Consider the following 19385-nt stretch of genomic DNA (forward strand, 5'->3'; position numbering starts at 1 on the left):
GTATGCACTGCGCATGCGCATGCCTTGGCGTCAACAAGGCAGCGGAAACTGATCTGCTAGAGACATGATAAACCAAAGCCAGCCAGGTGAGTTATCCTACAAGTGTTTTTTTTTTTTTTTTAACTTAGAGAGTTAGTTATTAGACAAATAGCTTATTTCTCTTGACTTTGCATGCGTTTTTCTCCCTGCTGAAAAAAAACAATAGAAACCTTCATAGAATGTGTAATGGTTTTAATGGTTATAATGGAATTGTATTGGTTTTAATGGAAACTGTAATGGTTCCTGTGGGTCCCTACCGGTAATTTGTTGCCTTCTATAGGTGGAACATTGTGTCTAGTGGATACAGTTAAGGACCAATAATGGTAATGGTTTTAATGGTTAGCTAATGGTTGTAATGGTATTTGTAGTGGAAACCATTTTAATTTCTGTGATGATTTCTTTGTTTTGTTTCAGCAGGGTTAGATTTTGCGTAATATCCGCAGGTTAATCACAGATATGTCCTTTAGAGGTTCTCAAAGTGGGGTCCTGGGACCACCAGAGGGTCCATGACTATTTATTTATGTATATATGTATGTATGTATGTATGTATGTATGTATTTAGTTAGTTAGTTAGTTAGTTACAGTGGTGGAAACCCGCCTTATCAAACTTATCATATTAATTATTGAGTTCTTATAGGCTAGTTATTACCCTGTTTGACTTGACCCTTGAAATAAAGGGGTTTAATCCAAACCTCAATAACTCAACAACAAGTTGGCCTATAAATAATAACAATTTAGCCCCAATCTGTTGTCAGGAATCTGTGTCAGGAATAGAAAGCTCTATAGCTTTATTAAACAGACAAACTATTATTACACACTTTTAAAATATATTCATGAAATAAATCTGTACTAAGTGGGTCTGTGGAATTTATTTTATAGTTTAATGGGCCCCTGGTTACAAAAAGCTTGAGAACCCTCTCTGCTACAGAGAAACACCATGCATCCTACACCAGGCATCCTACAGTTAACACCGAATAGTCTTTCTGTACAAAGCAGAACAGAAATTACACTGTATGTTCGGGGCTTTGGAGTTTAACATCACCTCCAAGTCCAACAGTAGTTATCATTTAAATGATTTCTGGTAATATGTCATTATTTTAACACTGACTTATCATTTAATTAGTACTTAAGACATTGGTGATTTGTTTGAACTGTGCTTTGCACCTTGTAAGCTGTTTGTAAATTCTCATTTTTCAGAGGATGTCAATGGAATTAGACGTATTTGTGGGCAACACCACCATCATCGATGAAGAGGTGTACCAGCTATGGTTGGATGGATATACAGGTGTGGATATTTACTGACTCAGAGCTGACTGATTGCATGGTGTCGATCAGCCCAGCATTTATAGCTCCATCACAGACTCTTTTTTTATCCAAAGTTTTTGGATCCTCTTTTTGTCCAGTTTCATTGACATATTTGTTATAAGTTGTACACTGCATTTAAAAATCAGGTCTATAGGCTGATTTACCTAGCTTTACCTCTGACTGTTACAAAGCACTGACACAAATGCTAAATAAACCTCTCTACCATACAAGTCCCAGTGAATTAGGCATTACTACCGAAATAATGTATTAGCATGAGCATATTAATATGAATCTGTAATTTGCCATGCAGCCATCTCTATTTTCAGAGTTGCTATTATAGAAATTTAATCAACACCTTCTGACTAATCAGAATCAAGAGTTCAACAGCACTGTGCTATAATAATAGACAATTGATTATAGTTTTGGTTTGAAATTGGGTATGAAACACAATATGTCCCCATAAAATGTGTAGCTTTCTTATAATATAGTTTCGTATAATAATTCCAAGCTGTTAAAATACCAAGTCAAAATGTGCACTAAATGTATTACCCATGTAAGATGATGCTACGAAGAAACACAGGTTGTTTTAGGTGTGTAAAAGCACTCGCCAAACTGTGCATGATTTCTGTTCTTCAGGACTCACACTTTTACTCATGTATTCTGCAGTGAATGAAGCAGTGAGGATGCGGCTAGAGAGTGGTGCTTTCCGTGTGAGTGATGTCAGCGGAGAGGTCCTGCACAGTGACACCATGGACCAGTACAGAACCTTCCAGATGTGCGAGCGGCTTTTGCACTGCCCCTCAAAATTGGCCAATCAGCTCCTCTTTCAGATCCCTACCCAGCGGCAGGCTATGCTTATAGAAAGGTGTTTATCTGGAGCAGTTTATTATAATTTGCAGAATACTAATATAGCATATAGTTATATATATTTATGATCTTTATATCTGCTGATTTGGGAGGAATGTGTTGATTCATTTTGTGTCTTTGTTTGTTTGTAGGTATTATGAGTTCGACCATAGATTTGCCAGAGAGGTTTTGGGAAAGAAGCTTTCTAAAGGGACCAAGAAGGACCTGGATGATATCAGCTCGAAGACAGGCATCGCCTTAAAGAGCTGCCGTCGTCAGGTGCGTCAGACGGTAAAATCTCTCAGCTGGTGCTGGCAGCTCTTACACTGGAGAAATTGGGGATAGCCTACAACAGGGTGATAACTATTTACTGTGCATTAAATGGTACTTAGTGTGCATAGGTGTTGATAGTTTTGGTTTGGCTACAAGGTGTGACTTAACTTTACAAGGTGTCTAAGGAGAAGTAACTGCTACACTTACACTGATATCAGTCTTTTATTTGTCATTTGCACAGTTGAAATGGAAAACTGCACAATGAAATTCTTATGGTAGCTCCACTAACAAATACTAGACATATATTAACATATAACATCTACTAAACACACAGAAATACACAAGAGATACGCAAAATATACATAAATATGGGTGGGTCGTGTACATACTAAAAGTGCAATATGCAAAGTGGTGTGCAAAAAGGATGGCTGTGCAAATTATGCTGTTTGTTATTTATTTTGCTACAGTCAGAAGATACAATACAGCTGCACAATAATGACAAAATGGTCATTATTTTTCTCAATATTAAAATCATTATGACAATTAATAACCGATTGAAGAACAAAACAGTTTACAACATATATATAACATTTTATAAAACTTATACGGTAGCTGCAACAATGTAAGTGATAGCAGGAACTAAGTTGTTTTGCAGACTTTCCACAGCATTAAATGGAACTGTAAACTGAAAAAAAATGACAACATTCTATAATTACTAAAAAAAAGTTGTGAAAAAATTGTTGGAAAATTGCAGTGGTAGAAGAGGAATAAAACACTGCAGGATGTGGCATGTGTGGTAACCCACCACCCCATCATTGATTATTTTTCTATAATAGCACACCCCATTGAATTCATTCTATACTCATTATCCTTCAGATAAATGGGGAATATAGTGAGCTTCTTCCATCAGCTAGAGATGTGTATAAATCTCTGAATCAAAGTAAGACCAGTCTTTAATCAAAGTAATTGAGTGTAAAGTTTAAATGTTGAATGTACAGTTTGAACATATAAATAGAGAGCTCATGATTTTATATACCAATATCTAATGTAAGCCAGTTGGCTAACTTTAGCTAAGCTCATTCAATATTGCACCAGATTTTTATGTAGTTATTGTATTATGATTAGTTGAGGAAGACTAACGATTAAAGTACAATTAATTGTGCAGCCCTGGTAAACAGGCTGTAATTTTTCAAAATGATTAAGAACAGTTTTGCTCAGAAGTTTACATACCTTTGGCAAAATTTGCCACAAAGATGTTTGGCATTTTTGGAAAATATGAGTGATCATACAAAACAATACAAAACATATTTCTTTTATTTAGCAGTTATGCCCAGATTAAGCTATTTATCATCACAGAAATTTCCATGTATTATATTAATCATAATCATAACTGAAATTACACAAATGACCCTTGTCAAAAGTTTACATACCCTTGCTTCTTAATATTGCATGCTACCCCCTTGAGCATCAATGACAGCTTGCAGCCTCTTATGATAGTTGTGAATGAGCACTTTTATTTTCTCAGGTGGTAAAGCTACCCACTCTTCTTGGCAAAAAGTCTCTGCAAATTTTTTTGTTGCCTTGCATGTTTTGCACATCTGAGTTCACTCCAAAGTGTCTCAATGATGTTGAAGTCCAGGGACATCAAGGGCACTCCAGAACCTTCACTTTCTTCCCTTGCAACTTGGCCTTGTACTTTGGATTGTTGTCATGTTGGAAGGTCTGTGTGTGCCCCAGACGTAGCTCAAACAAACACTCACAAAACAGCAAAGATCCATCTTAATGCTTCATGGTAGGAATGGTGTGTTTCTCTTTATAGGCCTCACTGACTCCTCCTCAAACATAATGTTTAGGGCTATAACCATAACACTCAATTTTGTCACTCCAAATTAGTTTATTCTATAATTCTTGAGGTTTCTCTAGATGCTGTTTGGCATATTGCAAGCAGGCTGTTTTATGGTGGTGGCATAACAAAGGCTTTTTTCTGGCAATGCTACCATGCAAGCCAATTTTTATTCAAACAGATCAATTCAGTATCAGATAAGCATGTATTTGAGTAGGAGTTGCTTGAGGGTATTCCTTTGTATCTTCTACAGTTATCCTGGTGTCAGAAACCTTCCTCAGTCTACCTGATCTTGGCTTGGTATCCACAGAACCACTGGTTTTTCACTTCTTTATCAGAATTTGAATAGTGCTGATTTACATTTTCAAATCTATGGATATCTTTTTATAACTTTTTCCTAATTTATAATATTATTACTTTTTCTTGCAGATCAGTTGAAAGTTCTTTTGCTTTCCCTAGTATGCAGTACATTCAGTGCAGGGACTAAATGCACAAGGTTTCCCAAATAACTAAGAAACACACTAACTATTCATGTACATACACTGACTACAATCAAACAAGACACGAGTGAAGATTCTAAACTTTGAGTATTAACAGGCCCAATATAGAAGGGTATGTTAACCTTTGATGAGGGTCAGTTGTGTAATTTCAGTTATTATTATGACTAATATAATATACTAATACTAAATAAAAGAAATGTGTTTTGTGCAATTTTTTTTTTATAGTGTATAGTGAAGTGACTTGTGGCCAAGTATGGTGACCCATACTCAGAATTTGTGCTCTGCATTTAACCCATCCAAGTGCACACACACAGTAGTGAACACACACACACACTCACTGTGAACACACACCCGGAGCAGTGGGCAGCCTTTTTTTTCCTGCGGCGCCCGGGGAGCAGTTGGGGATTCGGTGCCTTGCTCAAGGGTCTCACCTCAGTCGTGGTATTGAGGGTGGAAGAGAGCGCTAGTCATTCACTCCCCCACCTACAATCCCTGCCGGAAATCTTAAAAAAAGAAGGGTAAACATATTACAAATTCTGACAGGGGTATGTAAACGTATGAGCAGAACTGTACATATCTGGGTTGAATATAAGTGATATAAAAGACACTGTAGTTTCTTTCTCTCAGTTTGACAATTTCAAGCGAGTGTTCAAAGTTGTGGAGGAGCTGAAAGGCCCCCTGGTGGAGAACGTGCAGCATCACTTCCTCCTGTCTGATTCACTGGCCAGGTGAGAACTCTGAAGCCTCAGAAAATGGACTTACAGTGAAATTAAATAAATATAGCTCCAAAATGATATGATGAGTCACAGTATTTCATTTCCCTTCATTTCTTCACTACTTCAGTCCTCCATTCATTCTTTATACCATTCAATCTCCTCTCCCATTCTCCTCACTGCCTCATTTCTCCCTTGCAGGGACTACGCTGCTGTCGTGTTCTTTGCTAATAGCCGCTTTGAGACTGGCAAGAGAAAGCTGCAGTATCTGTCTTTTCAGGACTTTGCCTTCTGTGCAGGCCAGCTCATCAGCTATTGGACTGTGGGGGCTGTTGGTAAGATGCCTGAGTTTACAGTAATGCACCTAACACTGAGTTAATGTTTGTTGTTTTTTAATTTTAGTTACAGCTAGATCTGAAGGAATTTGCTTTCACTGGGCAAATTTCAATCACTATATTGTATGTCATGCAGTTCATTACCAACCATGATATATCAGATAAAGTAGAGGATCTTTCCAAGTTGGACAATTTTTTTAAGTTTTGCATGAACAGAGTTCTTGCTAAATTATGCAAAAGTTATAGAAATTAATGCAATTTTTTAGAATACATATAGGTTCTGTTGTCAAAGTAATATAACACTAAAAGTTATACTTTAAACATGTTTTCTGCACTAATGCAGCCTCACATTTTATGTCTTTCCCTATCATGATACAGTTCATGAAAATGTTTTGAAAAGGTCTGGAATTTTTTCATGAGAAAAGGTCAAGGACCCTAAATAATTATGAATTAAAAATGAATCTGTGGTTTTGTGAGCTAGAAAGCCAATACTAACAAAAATCCTGTCGGTCCTGTTGTTTACATCACTCCTAAAAATAGAAGCCGTGTTGTCCGTGCCAATGGAAAACCAAGCACTGCTTATCATTAAGCCAACACTTGGCTGGTTTCTGTCTGGAAAATTGTAGTAACGGACAACTGGGCCATGATGGAACAAAATTAATGGACAAAACTTATAACTATAGCTCTTTTTTACACTTATTGCCCTCTTTGCCTATTAGATGACATGATGGAGGACATGGATGTAGATCTGGAGAAAGAGTTTTTGCATGATCTAAAAGAACTAAAGGTTCTGGTTAATGATAAAGACATGCTGGATCAACACAAAAGGTACAGAAGAAGCTGAGTGTAATGTCAAACCTGTAAGCAGTTATGAGTGTTTTGAGGTTTTTCTCAATCATTCTTTTTCTGTTGTAGTCTGGTTTGCTCCCAGCTTAAAGGAAAAATCAAGGTCTTCACTGAGATGGAGGCTAATTTTAAGGTGAGGCTTCATCATGTGTCTGACTTAAAGATTTAAAAACACTGTCAGCCACAATAGTGTGTAATGTGCATGGCTGAGAAGAAACTGTCGTCACAGTCCATAGCATGGGTCAAATAACAGGCAGGCAAGAAGACTAAGGATAATCCATAGTCGAAATGTAAAATCAGGCATGGGTCAAACCAAGAAACACAGAACACTGCACTAGAAATATTTAACAGGAAAACAGGCTCAGAAATGCACATTAACATGAATGAGACTTCACACTGAAACAGTGAAACACAAGGGCTTAAATAGACAAACCAATCAAGAATGTACTTAAGAACTGAAAACAGGTGACAGCAATCATGACACACTAGGAAGACAAACCAATGACAAGACGGGGTGGAGACAAGACATGACCCAAAATGCACATGGATATATAAACAAAAACATAAAATACAGAAGCAGCACATTGTGAGGGGGATTCATGACAGAACTCCTCCTTAAGATCCAGCTCCCCAAGCACCACAAGAGTCAACAAGGGGTCCTGGCCCCTGAGCAGAATGTCCCCAATTTGCCTGAGACCCTGAGGCAGGCATTGTCTGGAAGGAGCAATATCCTCAGTGGAGCAGGGAGATGAAGCAACCTTCTCAGAGGAGCGATGTTGCCAGTGGAGGGGGGAGGCAAAGCAATGTCTTCTGGCTGGACAGTAGTGGAGTCAGGCAGCAGAACAATGACATCATCTGTGAATTCAGCAGGCAGCGGGATGATAACATCATCTGCAAAGACAGCAGGCCGCGGAGCAATGACGTCATCCACAAAGTCAGCAGGCAGAGCGACGGCATCATCCACAAAGTCAGCAGGTGGAGTGACAAAGTCATCCATGAAGTCAGCAGGCAGAGTGACAACATCTTTGCAGGAGTCATGAGGCAAAGCGATGATTTCCTCACTGGAATCAGATGGGGTGGCGACAATGTCCTCACTGAAGTCAGGGGCGGACTGGACTGGACATGAGAGGCCTCGTTGTTGCCCTCAGGACCAGCTTGAGAGGCCACCTCGTCTGCATCATGTTTTGGCTTGGCTGGGGAGGCTGCCTCGTCAGCCTTGTGCTTGGGATTGGCTGGGAAGGCCACCTCATTGGCCTTGTGCTTGGGCTTGGCTGGGGATGCTGCCTTGTCTGCTTTGTGCTTGTCTTCACCTGGGGAGGACACCTCCTCAGTCTTGTGCTTGGGCTTGACAAGAACCTTTGTTCCCCCCTCTGTCTCAAGTAGTCCCTTCAGTGAAGTAGGCTGTGTTTGGCCAATTGGGTTCGGCTGACGTGCAAGCTGTAACCCCCAAAAAGTATTTTGAGGGGACGCTCATACCTTGGCAGTGGGAACACACTTCTCAGGAGGATGGAAAACTCGTTGACTATTGTTAGGCTCCAATGTCCCTGCATAAACACACACGTTCGGCCCAAACAAAAGCTTCACTGGCAAGCTGTGATACACTATACGGCCAAAAGTATGTGGATACCTAACCATCACACCCATATGTGGGTCTTGCCCAAACTGTTGCTAGAAAATTGGAAGCACACAATTGTTTAAAATGTCTTTGTATGCTGTAGCATTATGATCTACCTTCACTAACAGACCTAGCTCAAACCTGCTCCAGCATGACACCACCCCTGTGCACAAAGTAAATGTCTATAAAGACATGATTTGGAAATGTTGGTATGGAAGAATTTGAGTGACCTGCACAGAGCCCTGATCTGAACCCCACTGAATACTTTTAGGACGAATTGGAACGCTGACTCTGTGCCAGGCCTTCTCGGTCGATATCAGTGCCCAACCTCAATATTGCTCTTGTGGCTGAATTCCCATAGCCAAACCAATTGTAGCAGCGGGTTGGGGGGGGTACCAACTCCATATTATTACCCACGGTTTTGGAAAAGGAGTTGTAGGGAGCTGGAATACTCATCAGCATTATTGATGGGGACTCCATGGAGTTGAACTCCATGGAGTCGAACACTGGCATAGAGAAAGAGAGGGTATGGGCATGGGTCAAAACAGGAAACATGGAACACTGAATTAGAAATACTTAACAGAAAAACAGAGAAACACAGGCTCACACTGAAATAATGAAACACAAGGGCTTAAATAGACAAACCAATCATGAATGAACTGAAAACATGCAAGAGCAATCGTGACACTCTAGGTAGGTAAAACCAATGAAGGGGTGGAGACAAGACTAAACAAAAATGCACACGGCTATATAAATAAAACCATAAAACCCAGTAGCAGTGCTGTTCGAAATGGGAACTGCAGAGTGCGCTGAGAAGGAGATATCGTGAAATAAAAGTGTCCTACATAAAATTCCAATATTGTTGTTTTGGCTGCTCCCTTTAGGAGTCACCACAATAGACCACCTTCCATTGTCTGCATATTGGTTTGGCACAGGTTTTACGCCAGATGCCCTTCCTGACGCAACCCTCCCTATTTATCTGGGCTTGGGACCAGCACTGAGAGTGCACTAGCTCCTGCCACCCCAGTGGCTGGGTTTGGTGCCCAGAGCGGTCGCAAGTCTTAGACAAGTCTGAACTGCCATTGTGGGCGTGGTCAAATATGATAATGAGAACACACGATTGGCATCTCAATGTCAGAGACTCTCAGCCTGCTACAGCTGAAATAAATGCAGTGGTGCAAGTGGAGAGACTAGAGATTGGATAAAACCATGAGGAACCGATAAACAGCATCTGTTGAGGGAAAAGGCTACCTAAGCTCAACACCACTCACTTTAGTTAAAAGGGCAGAAATTCCAGAGGAGTACATGCGAAGATTGGAAAGTCAGGATGTTAAAAAGAGTGGATTCATAGATTCATCACAAGTCTCTATTAAGACATGGTACATCGATGTACAAAACATCTTATTATGATTTACATTTGGCAGACAATTTTATTCAAAGTGATTTACAATTAATCTGAGTAGATACAGGTTGAGATCCTTGCCCAAGGGCCCGAAATTGGCAGCTTTGCAATGCTTGGATTTGAACTTGCAACCTTCTGATCAGTAGCCCAAAGCCTTAAAGGACTTTTAAAGGACTTAAAGGAAACATCCACCTTGAAACACATTAAATATATATTGAAATATTTGTAATATTTTTGTTTAGCGATTCTGGTGGTAATTTGTTGGTTGGTGCTGTATTTTTGTCATTCCTGAGAGAAGTTAGTAACCTGCTGTTCTGACATCACAGGAGGACTTTGTAGTGCTGTTCCAATGTCGTTTAATAAGATAAAAATGTCAGCAAATTCAACCAAAAGAGCAGGAGCTTTTTTTCCTCACTTGCCTTTTCCCAGCAAAGTTCAATGTCATATTAATGAGAAATGGAGGAGACAGCAGAAGGTGGAGTCTGGATTCCAGAATGCAATGCATTTATACAATGTGGTTGCGCTGGGTTGCAGCAGAGAGTCTTCTCCACTAGTTTGCGATCTGCGAGATGACAAGCATGGTGGCATTGACGGTGGTATTAACATGAAAGTTGAAGCTCTGTACCTTTATCTGTTTGAGCAGTGTACAGATTAGGAGGTGAGAGAGCTGGACACACTAAAGGACTAAAGATCTGTTGCATCACTCGAGATGAAGCAAGGGCTAAATCTCACTGCACCTCTTTGTTGTGGGAAATTAGTGGTTTAAAATACAGTATCATCATCCACAAGAGTACTAAGTGGTATACTTAAAATCTCAGGTTTACATTCAAGTTTAAATTAAAAAAGCCTTAAGGTTTCATCTGACAGTTAACCAGTTCTACAGTTTCATTATTTGTAGAAAATGTTGTAGAAAACTTTGTATGTTGTTCTGTATTACAACTCCTCTGATTCATACTGATGCTTTATTTGGCAGCTGATTTACCACTTACATCCAGATAAGCCTACACTGCTGTCAGCTCTCCACATTTCATTCACAAAACACAATTTGAATTATTAGCAGGAATATTAATTAAGCTATTTCTTCTGAATTTATGTGCGTGAAAGAGAAAAAAACAGTTGTGTGTTGCTCATACTCACACATAACTGATGACTTTGAAAGCAGGCTCTGAATGTGACGAGGTGTTGTCTTAGCACAGATCTCACCCCCAGTGTAGGAGACTGACATTCCAGATGAATGAATGAATGAATGAACAAAAGAGGATATGTGTATGCAGATCTCTCAATGGATTTCTCAGTGTCACCAGCTTCATTAGTCATTTGCACATTGGCTCATCTAAGTGCCCATATTTATTTGGAGTTGATACAATAATAACATGAAGTGTGAATCAATCTGAATATTTCTGTTTTATTTTTTAGATTATGATTCATTTTTTAACTCTGTTTTTGATACAGGCTTCTTTTGCAGTGTATTTTAATAATATTGTGAGGTTTTAGGTGTATTGATGGCTGACAATTCATTCTATAGAATCTGTCCAGAGCGCTGATCAACATTGCATCCAAACTCACAAACACCAAAGATGTGCGGGATTTGTTCATCGACCTTGTGGATAAGGTAATGGCTCGTGTGTACTTTTGACTTCGATCTGTCAACTCAATGCCATTGAAGTGCTTTGCCTCTGTTTAATCACCTAAACCAAATGTTTAATGTACTGTACTCAGAACTGCAGTACATAACTCAGAGGTACCAACATCTACCAATGACAGTTTAACCCTAGCATTTATGATTTTAGACCTCTTGCTACAGTGATGTGGGAGACACCTAAAAAAAAAAAAAAAAAAAAAAAGAAGAAGAAGCTAAAGCAAATCAAAATTGATGAATAAAATTAACCTGGAAAAGCCAAGGGGAAAGGCGATAAGATTAGAAGGCGATTCCTTCTAGCCCTAGTTACTTTCACATCATGCCATGTATCTAGGTGAACTAGAACTACAAAAATGGAAGAGCTGTCTATTATTAACTAGCAGTCACAATGATCTTTTGCCTCACTGTTTTCTTATTGCTGCTTTTTCTGGGGGAAAAAATAAACCAAACCCATTACCGCTACATTCACGCCAAAATCACACCTTCCAGAACCAACATACTTTATAGTGTGTATATGAAGCTTAAACAATCAGGTGGTTTCTTATCAATCCAGACATTTCTGCAGATTAATGTTAAATATCAGGTCAACCAACACATGTTTTATCATTTGTGCTGTCAGCATGGAGTCCCCAGGTCCACCAACATACTGGTTTTGTGATAAAACTCCATTTTTGTCTCCCTGCCTGCTAGGATTTTCTTATTAGTAATGTTGACACCTATGCATATATCTCAAGGTCCTTTGGCAGAAATGTGATATTGCAAGCAAATTGTCATATTACTAGAATAGCGTGTGAGAATATCTAGCTTGCAAACAGACTAGCACATTAGCAAACCAGTCAGTTCGAAACTAGCCACGTGTTAAAGTTGGTTGGCTATAATTTTGGTTGTTAAAATGTTCAAATTTACACCATATTTGATCAGATTTTAGTTGAATCCTACAAAAATATCAAAGACAAATCAGAGTAAATACACACAACCTTTGTGAAATTCGCATACAATCATGTTATGATCAGATTTTATGATCATCTTTAAAGGTGGGATCAGTGAATTTTAAATCTGAACATTGTTCTGAGCCAAAGTTCTCCCCACATTCCATCAGCTCTCAATAAAATATTTGCCCAGAGTAGAATCTCTGGCCTTTCTGATGCCCCAGGCTCTGTAAACAGGAGAAAACACAAATGATGTGAACCACCAACATTTAACCAATTAGAACAAGGAGATGCTTGTACTTGTCAATTAAATTGCATGTCAATTCAGAAAGCTCTTCCTCTGGCACTTACTGTACATTCAGATATTCTAGCCTAAGAGCATGTGCATGTGGATACAGACAGAGGCTGTATTTTTTGAACATTAATGCTGCATTCATGGTGCCTTGTAAGTGGTAATTTGTTGTAATAACATCATTTCCGACCTCGGTAGTTAAAGTGATTAAAAAAAACATGGGCGTCTCCATGAAAATGTGTCTTTTGTTTGCTCTGTCAAAGTACGTAAAGCTCATAAAAAGCTACTTTACCTGAACTTTTACAGGTACAGGCCTGAATGGCTATTGGTACTGTTTTACTGTAGTGAGCTTTAAACATTCATGCAATATTTTGGATTAAAATTGAGGTACAGCAACAACAGCATACCATAGTGAGTAGCTTAGCAACAAGCTAGCCAGCAGACAATAGGAATAACATTAGCAACAAGCTAGCTGGCTAACGTTAGTGATAACTCTAATGTTGGTGATTACCTTTTCAAAACAGTGATTAGTATGGTCAGTGTTATAGATTTAATCAAGTACTGTGACTGTATATTAACTGTTCTAGAGCCAATACTGCTATAAACTAATTTAAAAGTAGAAAAGCGGGACTTTTCACTGTTCAGTACTCTTCACAGTGTCCATGTTGATTTGACTTTAACGCTCCGTAAACAGGGAAGGAACTGGTAGTTGAGAAGACTACCCCAAGTCGACAAGTTGAAATTTCATTTTCAGTGTTTTTTTTTTTTTTTTACTGGTTTACTGGTTATGCTTCCATTGCCCCAAAACCTGTCAAAACATCTAGTCTCTGTCAAAATCATTGATTATAGCGTTAATGAGTAATGAGTTTGGTGTCCTAAAGAACCTTTTGATTTGATTTTTATCCATTTTTGGTGCCACAGAACTCTAAGTAACCAGCAATGCTTTTTCTATAGTATAACTCGAAATACCCTTTTCAGGCACCCATATTTGTAATAAACTAGATGTAGTGATAGAAGTTCTTCCTGGATTAGACATCACTGTCTGAAACACTACTTTCTCCCCTCAGTTCATTGAACCCTGCCGATCTGATAAATGGTCTGTTGGAGATCTCAGGCTTTTCCTCACTCACTACACCAGCACCGCCCACACACTTGATGCATTCAGGTTAGTGTGTGTGTGTGTGTGTGTGTGTGAGGGAGTCTGTATATGTGAGTGAATGCATGTCCACATGTTAAAACATTACACCTCATTGGATTGAGAATTTCTTAAAAGCGTACTTATGTCTTCTAACAGGTATCAAGTGATATGGGAGAGATACATGGGCGTCATCAAAAGTTGCATCTTGAAAATGTACCATGATTAAAACGGTGCTCTGATACACCAAAAAAATTCAGGCAGTGTCATTCTCACATTGCCAAATTTATTTTTATTATCTTCTTTTATTTTATTTATTATTATCTATTTCTATTATCACAGCCAATTTCCATCCAGTTCCCACAATTTGCTTCCCTTTTGTAGTACCCTGTGTGAAAATATTAGTGTTTGACACTTTGTTATGTATATTAAGTAAAATATATACTTTTACACAACAGCGGCTCATAACTTTGTTTTCCTTTTCTCCTACAATCCATTGCAAAAAGGTCCTCTGAAAGGGAAGTGGAGGAACTGTAATGTTTTCTCTCAGTAAAAAAACAACTATCAGCATGCGAGTACTTGCCTGAAGGGGTGACTCAGCAGCAGGGGGCTTCATTTACCCAGGCAGCTCTGGAGACAGCGGATGGGGGTTTGGGTGTGTGAGACTTTTACTGCCTTGTAAAAATCTGTGAACTGTGACAGCAGTCACCCCAATAACCCTCACAAATAACCATAAAAATCCTCCAAACCAGAACAGTTGTATAACCTCTGTATGACAAATCTCACTTAAGCTGAGTTGTGCTCAGAGTGTAATATTGGCAGTGTCTCAAAAACTTCAGTCACCTAGCCATTCGTATGAAGAACCTTTTTGTACTGCACAAAACACCAGAAGCTTTGGCACCAGAAAGCTGGAACTATGATTTTCCCACTGGCCTCCTAGTTCTAATTTTTGGTTAAACTTTCATGTCACACAACAAACAACTCTACCAGTAGCCTAGGCTCTGACAATAAAATAGGATGTTTCTAGGAAAAAGAAGGGCTAACAGGAACTGTTCAAATGTGTGCTCTATTAGGTGATATACACCCCCTCTGAAAGTATTGGAACAGCAAGGCCAATTCTTTTGTTTTTGCTATACACTGTAGGTATTTGGGTTCGAGATCAAAAAGATGAGATGATAGATCGGAATTTCAGCTTGCATTTCCTGATATTTATAATATCTAGATGCGTGACAACTTAGAACATGGCACCTTTTGTTTGTACCCACCCATTTTTTACCTGTGACTGACAGGTGTTTCTTGTTGCTCAGGTGTGCCCTGTTAGACTGATTGTTTAAACAATTAATAGCTCTGAATGTCTACTCTTGGTTTGAGCTCTGGGTTTGCCTACAAAGACTGCTTTTGCATTTAAAATGGATAAACCAACATGAAGACCAGAGAGCTGGGAAAATCGATCAGAGCCATTGCACAAGCACTGGGCATAGCCAATACAACCAATTTGGAATGTCCTGAAAAAGAAAGAAGCCACTGATGTACTAACAACCAGATATTTAACAGGTCAGCCAAGGAAAACAACAGCAGTTGATGACTGAAATATTGTGAGAGCTGTGAAGAAAAATCCAAAAACTACAGTCAGTGACATCACCAACAACCTCAAGAGTGAAGGTATCACAATCCACTGCTTGAAGAAGACTTAGAGAACAGAAATATAGAGGCTGTACCACAACATGCAAACCACTCATGAGCAGTAAAAATCAGAAGGCCAGATTTCAATTTGCAAATTAATAGAGACGAGCCACAAAAATTTTGGAGCCAAGATTAACCTCTACCAAAGTGATGGAAAGAAAGGACCAAAACATACAAGCTCACAGGTCAAGCACGGGAGAGGTAGTGTCATGGCTTGGGTTTGCATGTCTGCTTCTGGAATGGCATCACTAATCCTTATTGATGATGTAACTCATGACAGTAGCAGCAGAATGAATTCAGAAGTCTACAGGAACATTCTGTCTGCCAATTTACAGAAAAATGGATCCAATCTCGTTGGGAAGAACTTCATCATGCAGCAAGACAAAGACCCAAAACACACTGCCAACTCAAAAAAGGACTTCATCAGCTGAAAAAAATGGAAGGTTTTAGACTGCCCAAGTGAATCACCAGAACTTAACCCAACTGAGCATGCATTTCACCTCCTGAAAGGGACTGAAGGGAGAAACCCCCCAAAACAAACAACAACTGAAAGAAGCTGTGGTACAAGCCTGGAAAAGCATCACAAAAGAAGAATGCAACAGTTTGGTGAGGTCAGTGGGTCGCCATCTTGATGCAGTTACATATATGTATATATATATATATATATATATATATATATATATATATATATATATATATATATATATATAATGTGTGTGTGTGTGTGTGTATATAGACTTTATTCTCCCGTCTTTGTTGTCTTCATGCTCCATCAACTATGTCCATGGTACTATGGGCCATTTCAGTTTTATTTTTGCAAGTTCGTGCAGGCTGAATGAAATGTGCCAGTATGCTGTATTTGGCCTGCAGGCCACTGAGTTTAACACCTGCATACTAGTGCATTGTTTATACATTATAAAATGTATTGTCACTTACAGTTGGTTGAATTTATAAGGTTGTTAAACAAACAGCCGATCAGGCAAAGGAAAAATGTTAATTCAGACACTTCCTCCATGTTCAACAATGGTGTTGGTGCCTATGATAATGAAGATGCAACCACTTTTACTATTGTCCTGTACTGTGACTGCTCCGGGCATCACTCACATTGGTGGAAAATACACTTGAACTAGAAACCCAAGTACCATTGGTTCTGGTTTGTGCACATTTCTTGTTTTTGAATGTGCAATGGAAAAATGTGACAGTGATCACAATGGCTTAAACACACCACACTGAAATGATGATAAAGTTGGTGGAAAATGAACCAGAACCCCATGGCTCCCATTTTGTTTTTTTGTGCTTGAATGTGCAGGGGAAAATACACTGTTCATAAACCTTAGGGTAATTAAGAAATACAACATGTTTCTGGCAGTAGGGGACTGTTTTCTGGTCTCTGTTTCTTCTATGACCCTCATTAATTTGTGTCCACATTGCCCAGGCCCCCTTTCAGCCAGGAAATCTCCAGCTGAGGAACCAGGGGGCGAGAGAACAGTTACTGCAGCTTCATACTGTATAAATTGAGAAAACATTAAAGATCCAAATACAGCAAAAATCAATGCTTTCAGTAACCCAGATTTTTATACTGTGTGTCAGACGATCTGACTGACAGAACCCAGGTGCATTGTTTTCCTCACACTGGCAGGAGACAAGCAACGACACATGTTGCTTGTGTTTCTTACTGCTTGAGAGATGAATTTGGAATTTGGGCCTGAGACCAGGAATTTGAATCCTAGGGGGTTAGAAGGAGACAGGGCGGGAGAAGGGTGGCAAAGGGGGAGTGAGTGGGCTGTCTTAAGTTGATTTTATCTCACACACTGGGAGTGGGTTCACCAGCTTGCCTCACTCTGAACTATTCAGACCTTACTGGAAGCACCCTGTTTGTTACGGGAAGACTTTGGGGGAGCAAAAAAGGGCAGATCACAGAGTCACAGGAGTAGGAGAAGGAGCAGAAACTCTGAAGAGAGATACATGTGAAGGGACGTGCTTAAAGTGAGTGGCTCATTATTATTTGTCCATTTGAGTTTTATTATCAAATAGTGGTTTATTATCAAATTTTATTATCAAACTGAATACCTTTGTTTTCTGGATAATGCAGTTTTGGCAAGAATAAGTGGAATATATGGCTGCTGTCATGCAAAAAAAAAAAAAGACATTTAATTGACATCAGACACCAACATGTAGATTTGCATCACCCACAGTAACACTGAGAACCTCACAGTATCTGCAGTTGTTATCTAAGACTTACTGTCTTTCAGTCACATAGCCTTTGTGAACTAAAATGGACTTTGTGATTATGTGATAGCTAAAATTGATTATAAGATCAATATGAACGTATCAGAGAATAGAATATGATGAGATAATAAGATAAAGATGAAAGCAAGGTAGGCTCTGATGTTTTAGTGTACCATTGTTTGTGACTGGGTGATAACAAGAGTACTCAAGGGTACATTTTTGTACTTTCAGTAGAGTGAAGATAGTGTTATGTACCTTAAAATCTATATGGAGTTGCCCCCACACTTCTTTGCTGCTATAACAGCTTGGCACTGAAATCAGGCAAGCAGGCCTGGTATCCTTGGGGTTGAGGTCAGGGCTTCCAAGCCAACCTTGGCAAAAGACATGCTAGACAATCATATTTCTCCAACTTTGTGGCAAAAGTTTGAGGAAGGCCCACATATATGGTCATGGTCAAGCATCCACATACCTTTGGCCATATAGTGTATGCACAATCATGGTCTTGAATGTCTAGATACATACCCCATTTTAAATTAGCTATTAAGTATATACTTCAGTCAATGAAGGCAATGATAGTTTTGTACCTTTTTCCGAGAGCGTATTGTAGAAAGGAATAGATTTTTCTGATGGGTACTTTTTATGTATTTCTATTCAATGTTTTACCACAGACATTGTCACGAAGAAACCTTAATTAAGAATGCTCTCCAGAATGGAACTGGACATCAGATCACGTGATTTTGCTTTCTACCTAATAAATAACACAAATGAACGATTGGGAATGCTGTGTATATTGCTTCATTCAAATACAGTACATTTTCAAACCTTAAAAGTAGTGAAATTTTCTTGATGCAAAACACTGCTTTCAAAATTATTGGCTTCCCCACAATTAACATTTGTTGAAGCCTGCCCTGGAGAGAATATCAGCTCTGAGCCTCTTCTTCTAACATGTGACAAGGTTGGAGACTTGAACATACCTGGGCACTGAAACATTGACTCACTGTCCTGCAACCATTTCTGTATGTCCAAGCCATAATGTTCTATCCCCTGAAACATGCAATAAGGCTTTAGGCTAAAATAGCTGGTACTTGGTGGAAATCATATCAATCTTCACAAGATCTCTTGGACCACCAGCCACAAAAACCCCAAAGCATCAACGATCTACAATCGTATTTTACCATATTTCTCCATTTTTTTGTATACAGCCTCCTGTATGAGTTTTATATCATTGTATAAAGTCGACATTGCACCCAAGTCATCTGAAGCTCTTGGGTATGAGAACGTAAATGTGAATATAACACAAAAGTTACACAAGTCACAAAAACAGAGCATTTTCCGAACATCAGTTCTGTCTTCTCCCAAAACCATGCTGTTAATGTTTGAACCCAGGGTACTGAATACTATTGTGTAAGTCTGTGATTTTGGGAAAGCAGCCTCAGTGTGATTATTTCCTTGCAGTGCCGGCCAGCACTCATGATCCAGCACAAACATCAGGAGCAGCTGGTAGACTACGCCCCTCATATACAGTATATCTATAAAAAACAGAAATGCAATTAGTATTTCTCACATAATCATTGCATGCAATGTCTAATATGATATTGTGTCATACAACAGTGGTTTGATATGAGTAAAGTATTTGTTCAGATTCATGTCACTTAGAGTGTTTAACCTTCACAAAGCTTTCAGCATGCCCTGGGCACACACAGAGCATTTTTATTTCACCTCCAGTCTAAACGATTTACATCATCTGCAGGTGTGTTACAT

The 19385-nt window shown here is 39.0% G+C and overlaps 1 protein-coding gene across 2 annotated transcripts in view; it reads left to right on the forward strand.

Annotated features, from left to right (window-relative positions):
• The window catches only part of LOC113541583 (acidic fibroblast growth factor intracellular-binding protein B), a 19591-nt gene continuing 206 nt past the window's right edge, over positions 1-19385 (forward strand). The window contains exons 1-11 of one of the 2 annotated variants that reach the window (XM_026938644.3): positions 1-86; positions 1237-1324; positions 2011-2209; positions 2343-2469; positions 5434-5534; positions 5721-5854; positions 6574-6682; positions 6770-6833; positions 11243-11329; positions 13645-13742; positions 13872-14167. In XM_026938644.3, the coding sequence (XP_026794445.1) occupies positions 1240-1324; positions 2011-2209; positions 2343-2469; positions 5434-5534; positions 5721-5854; positions 6574-6682; positions 6770-6833; positions 11243-11329; positions 13645-13742; positions 13872-13941 (1074 nt within the window). In that variant the 5' untranslated portion in view covers positions 1-86; positions 1237-1239 and the 3' untranslated portion in view covers positions 13942-14167. Of the gene's footprint in view, positions 87-1236; positions 1325-2010; positions 2210-2342; positions 2470-5433; positions 5535-5720; positions 5855-6573; positions 6683-6769; positions 6834-11242; positions 11330-13644; positions 13743-13871; positions 14168-19385 lie in introns of those variants that run through there. The other variant, XM_053240364.1, reaches the window with a different exon arrangement.

The sequence above is a fragment of the Pangasianodon hypophthalmus genome, chromosome 15, assembly GCF_027358585.1.
Source record: "Pangasianodon hypophthalmus isolate fPanHyp1 chromosome 15, fPanHyp1.pri, whole genome shotgun sequence".
Classification (NCBI taxonomy): domain Eukaryota; kingdom Metazoa; phylum Chordata; class Actinopteri; order Siluriformes; family Pangasiidae; genus Pangasianodon; species Pangasianodon hypophthalmus.